The 8,676-nt window shown below is 41.7% G+C and overlaps 3 protein-coding genes across 7 annotated transcripts in view; 1 reads left to right on the top strand and 2 right to left on the bottom strand.

Moving 5' to 3' along the window:
• Positions 1–1,066: 1,066 nt before the first annotated feature.
• On the top strand, positions 1,067–2,128 carry LOC118514608. The gene is made up of 2 exons (XM_036061604.1): positions 1,067–1,343; positions 1,493–2,128. Exons 1-2 carry the CDS (start codon positions 1,271–1,273, stop codon positions 1,894–1,896), a joined length of 477 nt encoding a protein of 158 aa, XP_035917497.1. The 5' UTR covers positions 1,067–1,270; the 3' UTR covers positions 1,897–2,128.
• Positions 2,129–2,139: 11 nt separating this feature from the next.
• On the bottom strand, positions 2,140–3,098 carry LOC118514607. Its single transcript, XM_036061603.1, has 3 exons — positions 2,932–3,098; positions 2,620–2,802; positions 2,140–2,554 (listed from the first exon to the last, which is right to left on the bottom strand). Exons 1-3 carry the CDS (start codon positions 2,978–2,980, stop codon positions 2,337–2,339), a joined length of 450 nt encoding a protein of 149 aa, XP_035917496.1. The 5' UTR covers positions 2,981–3,098; the 3' UTR covers positions 2,140–2,336.
• Positions 3,099–4,257: 1,159 nt separating this feature from the next.
• The window catches only part of LOC118511266 (probable G-protein coupled receptor CG31760), a 61,949-nt gene continuing 57,530 nt past the window's right edge, over positions 4,258–8,676 (bottom strand). For all 5 annotated transcript variants that reach the window (XM_036054136.1, XM_036054140.1, XM_036054138.1 and 2 more), the window contains 3 exons: positions 8,490–8,599; positions 8,205–8,404; positions 4,258–8,115 (listed from right to left, as the gene is read on the bottom strand). The gene's annotated coding sequence lies outside the window, so the exon portion shown is untranslated. The remainder of the gene's footprint in view (positions 8,116–8,204; positions 8,405–8,489; positions 8,600–8,676) is intronic.

The following is an 8,676-nucleotide window of genomic DNA, read 5'->3' as shown; positions in this document are numbered from 1 at the left end:
GATCCGAACTGACCTGCGGTACGGGTGACTGAATATCCAACCACGTGGCACATCCAAGTCAAGGTAATGGTTGCCATTAAAAGTAAAGACCTCTCGAGGATGTTCGAGCCAAAGAAGCAGAAGTAAGTGAGCTTGGAATGGAAATATTTCCTTAACTTCCCTTGCTCTTTGTCAACTTATTGAAATGTAGTACAGTCAAGATTTTTGGAAAAAATGTCCTTTTTTAATGAAACCCAGTCTATAAAAATAAAAATTATTGTGAGGGTTATGTTGAGATAATCATTTCATGAGTCATCTCATGAGTTGCATGACTCAGCCCGTAAACTAAACCTGTGAAGAGTGTTTTGGCATATGGGCATAGAGGAGACATGGTAGTCCCAGATTGAGATGAAGTGATGGCGTTGACGAGCCCTTCAGAAAGGTCTAGATGTTCTTGAGAAGGTAAGTGAAATTCTAAATATGATGAGATCATGTCTCGAGGAGTTTCATGAAAATTTTGTCATGATGTTTTATTCGGAGAGTGATTTGAATTGTCTTGTTCCTGGGGCTTGCTTGTCGTGTCCATAGATAAACCATTGATTGATCATTGCTAGGTAAACTTAACTTATTTATATCACGAAGTCGAACAGTTCATATTTATAAAGAACAGTAGAAAGAATCGGTTGATTTGAATATTTTAAAAGCGTTTTTAAATTTTCTCGACTGTACTATGCAATAAAGATCATATTACGAGAGCGAATGATTTGATTACAATATCAAAAGGGATCACAAAGTATTTGTTAGCGTTTTCCAAATCGCAATAAAATGCTACAAAATAGCTTTTTCTTTGTTCGGAAGTACAAAAACGGTTACATGTACACAGGGTGGCTCAAACGATTTACAGTCGAGGCCGTCGCCCTACACGATGAATGCAAAGGGCGCGGCACGCATGTTTACCTGTAGAGCGTTCCGGACCGGTTGCATTTATCTGTTCTTAGTTGTGTTTGTACCCGACCGGTTTCGCTCTCTTGTGATGGGTCGTGTTTATGTACTCACACATGGCATCCAGCACACATTATCACAGTATTCAACCTCCTGCCATAAACCCCGCATCCGCTGTCAACTGATCGCATCATCCAAATTGTTTTCGAAACGCGAATCAATCATCCTCTTCGTGCCTGTGCCTTACTTTAATGTTTAAGTGACTTATTTTAACGAACATTCCAATTCAACGCTCGTGTGGTACCGTATTAATTGATCAAATAAAGTTTAATCGATAGCAATAAGCACCATGATGGAATCTCGTATCGTTTGTTTGGTCGCATGCGGTCTGGTCGTGTTGCTGAGTTTCGGCGTCCAAATGGGTGTGTATTGTTTACGATCATCTTCACTCGGTTAACCTGTTCTGTCCACGATCGATCGAGCGATCGATTTGTGGAAGCATGGTTATTTCGCCATTTTAAGACGGTTATGTGATATTTGTATTCATCAAACGATTGTATTGCTTCCCTAGGTTCGGCCATCAAATGCTGGGAGTGTCGCTCCGATTCCGACCCAAAATGTGCCGATCCCTTCGACAACAGCACACTCTCGATCACGGACTGCAAACAGGTAGAGCAGAAAGAACATCTGCCCCAGGCACAGGCCACCATGTGCCGCAAGATTCGACAGAAAGTGCACGGCGAGTGGCGCTACTTCCGCAGCTGTGCTTTCATGGGTGAACCCGGCATCGAGGGTGACGAGCGATTCTGCCTGATGCGTAGCGGTACCTACAATATCTTCATGGAGTACTGTACCTGCAACAGCAAGGACGGTTGCAATACGGCGTCGTCGCGTAGCCCAACCGGTCTGCTGGTGTTAGGTGCAGCGGTACTGCTTGTCCTACAGGCGGTGGTACACGGATTGCGTCGCGCATAGAAAGGGGTTTGGTGTAAAAGTGTGCCCGCCATAGGAGATTATTTTTAACAGACACATGTAGCTAATAGAGGTATGAGAAAACAGAATGCGGAAAGCGGAAGTGCCGTTTCCAACGCTTAACACTACACATTCCGTCCTATGATGAATCTCCTGTCAGTATTCGGTGCCTTTTTGTAACTGTTCCGAGGACTATTTTACGACAAGTAATAAACCTTTTTTTAATGAAAACGAAGCCATTAGAACTTAATCTGTCTAGATGTGGTAAAATTTATTGATTCGTCTGTTTGTATAAAAATGAACGCTCGACACTGTTGCATTAAACCTATGATTCACATTCGTTCGGAATGTTTCGAGATGTTTCTCACATGGACGGAATTGTTGCACGGCTCTAACGCTCTTTGAACGGATGGATTACTTGATGTTTGTTGCGCGGTAAGAGCTCACGATAGCATTTTCGCACCAAACAGCAACACTGCAAGGCCCAACAGAGCTATCGATGTGGCTCTCGTTTTCGGTGCACTGTTACATTCGTCCTCCACGCAGTAGCATTCTTCCCAATAGACTCCATTTTCGTACACACCCCAGTTGCATACTCCGGTAACGCCCGTCTCCGAGACGGACGCACACTGCCTAATGACCTGTCGCCATCGGCCATCCCCTGAAAGGAGCAAAGGGTTCTTAGTAGGCAAACAAACAACCAATTCACCCCCACAACTAACTTACAGATGAAACCTCTCGGGCTTTGGTGTACCACCTTCATGCAGAAGGATCCGGGCATGTGCGACTCATCGCTGTTACACTCGATGGCAATGTTTTGCGTCTTGTTGAACGCTTTGTACGCACCACAGTTGTCGATGCCTTTCGGATCCGTTTGCGAGGAACACTGATAGCAACGGATTGCAAGGGCTACGGAAAGGAACGAAAACGGGTTCGGTTAGAATGCAGTCTGCAGGAAGCGTAATCATATGTGCCACTCCCCATTGGTGGGCGTCCCTGAACTTGTAATGGGAAGTGGTGTGTCCCGTTAACACTTACCCGAACTAAGGCTTAAGGTGAAAAACAGAACTTTCAGTTGAGTTTTCATTCTCGCAGGAAGCTTATGGGCACAAAAAGAGCAGAAATAAACGTAAACTAATGAGGAAAACAATTTGTTTGGCGTAATGGTGTAAACAAACCAACGCACACTGAAGGAATGATGTCGTTGTTGCGTGGTCGTGCCTGTGGTCATTTGAATGACATTTGGAACGTTTGAATTGTTTTTAAATGTTAATAAATTCAAATTTATTGAGGTTTTTATGAAATTGTTGTATCAAACTGAAATGTTTTGAGGTATCAATACAAAAAGTAGCATTTTTCAATGTTTTGCAGGAGAAAGAGTCAAACGTTTTGGTGAAGAGCAATACAGTTTATAAGTTATTATTTGAAAATTGTAAGTAAAAATACTTAGCCTAAATACTTGCAAATGTGCAAAATTTTAATAACTTTGATATTGTGTTACCGTGAATTTTTTTTTCAATTTATTTTAAAAAATTAAAGAAAATGTTGAATTAACTTCATGAGGATGTACCACTGTGATGCGGTTGTTTGCACAGCAACTTCACAGGGTACATACAGTGACGGACAACAGAAAGGCCACGGCAACCTGTTGCACACGTGGTCATACAGCCTTTTCTTCTTCTTATTCTGCGACTCTACATCTATCGAGAAGTGTTATCCTAGAATTTATAAGTTATACCCATAGCATACAAACATGTTTTTCGATTGCTACTCCCTAAAGATCCCTTGCCCGTGTGATCATTTTATTCGTTGTCGTTGGACCGTTTCCTTCATTGTTTATAAGCTCACATGAGCATTGACTACAGAATGATTGGATAAGGTCCTCCGATAAAGATTTGATCGAAGCATTTCCGCTGCTGAGCACGATGACTTGGCCACCATTCCTAAAGGTATTTTTCACAAGCGTTCTCATTCTCAATAACCGTTGAGATATGGATGGCGAGTTTTGGATAACCATGTACATCTTGTCCAGAATATTCTTCACCATTGAGAAGGATGTTCTGACTCCAAATTTATAAAAAAAACTGTGATATTTTGTCTGTAAATAAAAGACACCAAACAAAAGACGTTATATCGGCTTTTAAACTCGTATAATATTTAATATATAACAAAATTTAAAAATTCAAAACACAACAATCAAACGACCATATTTATCATATAAAACCGACCGTAAAGTCATATAAAAATAACGACTCGCACAAAAACCACAGCTTTACACTTTTATAAGTACCAGAATTTTATTGTACAAATATAGTTTTACACACTTGCGGGGTTAGTTTTCGATTTTATATCATTTGGTTTTTATTTTTCTGTTCTGTTGTTGTTGTTTTTTGTTCTTGTTCTTGGGAAGGGGCAACAGTGATCCATAAACTATTCCATTATACGGCGAATATAGAGAGTAAGAGATGAGGGGAGGGGGGATTATGTTATTTAACTGCTAACATCGTTTTTTTATGTTTAGTTTTGCATGCTTCTTCTTCTTCTTTTTCGAATCTCTCTTCCCCTACAAAGAAGTAGTTAAGTAATGCGAAGCAGCCATTACATTGCCACCCTTCGACGATCGAATTGTTGTGGTTCCTGATAGTGCTGGAGCGTTTGAATGAGCATGGAATAGAGCGCAAGGGGTGAGAAAGTTAGTGCATGTCGTTAGCTGATAGTTGGACAAAAAATGTGTCGATTGTTTTGTTGCTGTTGTCGTCAGTTGTTATCGCCGAGCCACATGTGTGGGCAAGAGTGTATAACAGTTTTCGGTTTCCATGTTTGCTATAAGTATTCATGTATAATATGCTAGTTTTTTTCTGTTTTGCATTAGAAAATAGAACCAAAAGTAGTCCTCAAAAATAGGGCACCATCCTATCGACGCACACTCACACTTATACACTTATTCAAACACGGGGAGTTCCAGTAAATCCTTCATTTGAGTGGCAAACTAGCCACATGGCGACACATTATGGTTCTATTGTGTATTCTGTCTTTTGAGAGTGTGTGTGTGTGTCTTCATTATTTTGTAGTAGATTAAACATACATGTCTATGAGTGTGTTTGTGCACCTTCTTGGTAATGTTTTCCTCCTGTATCCCTTGTTTCTATTTAAGTTTGTTTCGTGAATTGTTGAAATTTGGCCGCTTCCTTCGCTTCTCTACCGGTGATAAAACAAAAGTTGTTAAGTTGACAAACTAAACAAAAGGCTTCGCTCAATTAAACATTAAAACACACGCACACAAACCCCCTTTGCACAAGGCTCGGTGCAAAGGCGTGTGCCATACCCCGTGCGGAAGCACAATCCCTCCACAGCCAGCCATTCGCTTGTATGCGTTCATGCTTTAAGGTATGCTTTTTTAAATTTTTCTTCCTTGACTTTCTCGCTCCCCGTTCCCGACTGACTGTTCTCTGCCCCCATCTTCCTGGGGACCAGCTGGCTGGCCGCACATAAAGCCGTTCCCTTTTCGCTTCGGCCACGTGCGCACGGCGCGTGTGTGTGACGGGTTTTTTTTTCGTGTTGATGAAGGAATTTGGAAACTTTAGCAAACTTGGTTCACCAAACCTAAAGAAGCCGTGTAGAGTTGGGAAGCAAATTTCGGTCCGGTGCTTCCCTACTTACTCGATGCTAGGGCATCCGAAGCCCGGACTTTGCGAGCAAGAAGTTAGCGAACTGTGGCATGTTGGTGTGTGTATGATAAGAGCAATAATGATAATAATAATAACACTTTGTACTCCAGGGCACATACTTGCCGAGCGGCAAGCATCTCACCCGGAACTCAATAATTGCTTCTCGCGAGCAAACAAACGCACTCACACACGGATGAAAAAAAAAACGGTACGAAAATCTCGTCACGGTCGCGGTTTTCCTTCCCCTTTTCCATTCGAAACGATAGAAACGGCGACCGTACCAGTGGCCCTGCCCGGCGTTAGTTTTCCAGCGTTTGCAGAGATTTGTTTTGTGGCACTATCTCGCATTCTCCTCCCCACCCTAGGGGCTACGGGGAGGGGGGAGGCTGGTGGGATGGTTGGGAGGCGGGAAAGTGATGGAAAATTTAAAAGAACCTTACCGACGAGTTTTCACCAAACCAAAACACCTGCCCGGTGAACGATAGAAGCGTAAGGGCTGGCACGCTTCCGGTTGCTTCCGACGGGGAGTTTCAACAAGGTGGAACTTAATTTATAATAAAATCAAGCTAAAATACAATTTATTTAAGAAAAAGCAAATAAATGGTGAAGAAATGAAAAGGTTTTACAAAGTTCCCCTACTAACCATCAGTATCGTAACGCAGGAAAACGACAAAAGAATGTAGTAAAAATAAGAATGTTTTACCCGACTCTGTTATACAGTCTTGTTTCCATCTCTTTTTAACCATCTTTGTTGTCCTCGGTTCGGTTTGTCTGTTTTTTGTTGGATGTAAGAAATTAATTGGTTAATTTTTCCCATTTTTCATATTACTTTTTCTGTTTGTTTTCTATACATAAATCACACATCGACACACATGCGGTAGAGTATATAGATGCTTTTTGTGGTTGTTGGCTATTTTCTGTTGAAACTGTTATACAGTTAGTGTAAACATTCACCATTTAGCTAGTAACACACGTCTAGTAGTCTAGTAGTCCTGTGTTAGCTGCTTCTGTTTGTCTTGTTATCTGTTTTGTTTTCTAGTTTAAAGGACTTCTTCCATTGAGTCACTCCCATTATGTTAGTTTATTATTCTTAGCTTCGATTAGTTTATATTAGTCTATCGATAGTGTTAGATTACATCTAGCGTCGTCGTTTCTCGCTTTTAAGTTTCTTTGTTTGTCTTATCCAGCATCTTAGATGCGTTTTTCTAGAGTAGATTTTTCCTAAAACACATGAACAGTTTTGTATATGTAACGTGTGCGCTATCGTAGTTGTCTTTTTTTGGTATTTTTTTTACTTTTTTTCTCTCTCTCTCCCTCTCATTTCTAAACGCCATTTTATGAGTTTTATTTATTCTTGTTTTTTCATTACCCTACTAACAATCACACTAAAAACATTTTCTTTTCTTGGGGGGCAAGGTTTTTTGATTATTTTTTTTAAAGGTTCATTACTGCCTGCTGCTTCACTATTTAGAACATCTCGTTTGCTTTATCATGTTTTGTTATTTATAATGTTTGCATGTAAAGTTTACACTGTTTGTTTGTTTTTTTCACTTCTTTTCTGTAACTATTATTAAAACAGACAGTCCATTGTTGAGTGTTATATTTAGAGCTGCATCTCTCTATGAGCTTCTGAGTTGGGTTTTTTTCCCTCCTACAATTCGCTCCCATTTTCGCTTGTCCAGATAACCGTGGGGCTTTCCTGCCTTGTTTTGGGATTGGTTTTAAAAATACAAATAATTGACAAGCACTGCAAACACGGTGTTGCATGCTGCAATATGAACACGTTCTTCAACAGTCACAAACACAACAGGTTGAGCATAGATATCCGAGCGATGGCAGGGTCACTATCCTACACATTCATAAATGTCCAGAGGGCGGTGTGAGGAAGGCGGGGAAATTGGGGGTTGCAAAATGAAATCAAAACTTTTCCCAACCAAGGGTAGTTGGAAATGGTGGATAAGCAAGGCAAAAAAAAATTGATACACGATCTCAACTAGGGCCCGTGTGCCCGATGACGTATTTCCAGTAGCGTGCGCAATCAATACCTGGACCTGGTGAGTCGGAGAGTGGTATGGGGGAGTCTGGGTGGGAATATTTTTTTTCATTCGCTTCATTTACTGCTCGTAGTGCTCTTCCTGTTTGGTTTTCATCAGCTCTAGCGCGGGTGTGCGAATGCGCTGCCTGGGCTGCATCGTTTTCCCCGGCAGATGCGTTCCGAGCTGCCGCTATTAATAGCGAACGAATCGGGAACGAACTACGACTGGTTACAGTGGCTTTCCTCGTGTACGCACTTGCCCGGGCTCACACACGACTGCAACTGCATGTGTGTGGATCGGTGTAACCGGTGCCACCGTACAAATGTCCTGCGACTGTTAGGATGCAATTCTACTTTATGTGATAGAGGCGCTATTAGCTGTCTATCCCGATACCTACATTTCTTCCTACGGTTGGGCTTGTTTTTTTTGGCCAATGTTTTCCTATCTCTCCCTGGTCTCTCCACCAACCTTTCTTACCACAACCACATTACAACAGCTTCCGAGATGGACACACAAGACTAGAGAGAGAGAGAGAGAGAGAGAGAGAGAGGGTGGTGGTGAGTTAATGTCAGACAACTTGAACCCACTTTCGGGTAAAATGGATCACCTTCGGCACGGTGTACGGAAATGAATTGCTCTCGGCTCCTCTTACGGCTCAACGATCGACAGCGATTTATGCGCCATTTTTTTTTTCGCCCAGTAACGCACGACGATATTGATGTTTCCTTTACCATGCCACATGGAATGGAGCAGGCCGACGAGGCAGCGGAGAAAACGTCGATTGATAGGCGGTAAATCTCGATCGACCTTGCGCCAGTACGATTGGAGGGAAATTGAAATATATTAGTGTAAATGAAAAAAAAAGACGAGGAAAAAGTATACCCGGGATTACCTTGAAGGCAGATACTGGTTTCGCTAACTGAATTGAAAGTCGTCGTAATGTTTTTTTTGTTGTTCGTGCTTACTGCATTATGCCATTCCAGTTTGTCGCCATAAACGAATCTATAAGTATAGGAAGATGGAAAGAGAGAAAAGTGGGAAGTCAGCGTTGGGTTACTTTCATAAGTAATAAGGGACTC

The sequence above is a fragment of the Anopheles stephensi genome, chromosome 3 (genome assembly GCF_013141755.1).
Source record: "Anopheles stephensi strain Indian chromosome 3, UCI_ANSTEP_V1.0, whole genome shotgun sequence".
Classification (NCBI taxonomy): domain Eukaryota; kingdom Metazoa; phylum Arthropoda; class Insecta; order Diptera; family Culicidae; genus Anopheles; species Anopheles stephensi.
Note: the sequence above shows the minus strand (reverse complement) of the source record. Positions and strands in the feature narration are given on the sequence as shown.

Excerpts from the sequence above, each read along its gene's own strand:
- LOC118514608 (XM_036061604.1), top strand. The coding sequence starts at position 1,271 with ATGATGGAATCTCGTATCGTTTGTTTGGTCGCATGCGGTCTGGTCGTG. Across the intron at positions 1,344-1,492 it reads GAGTTTCGGCGTCCAAATGG|GTTCGGCCATCAAATGCTGG; the intron begins GTGTGTATTGTT and ends TTGCTTCCCTAG.
- LOC118514607 (XM_036061603.1), bottom strand. The coding sequence starts at position 2,980 with ATGAAAACTCAACTGAAAGTTCTGTTTTTCACCTTAAGCCTTAGTTCG. Across the intron at positions 2,803-2,931 it reads CACCTTAAGCCTTAGTTCGG|CCCTTGCAATCCGTTGCTAT; the intron begins GTAAGTGTTAAC and ends TCCTTTCCGTAG. Across the intron at positions 2,555-2,619 it reads AAGCCCGAGAGGTTTCATCT|GGGATGGCCGATGGCGACAG; the intron begins GTAAGTTAGTTG and ends TGCTCCTTTCAG.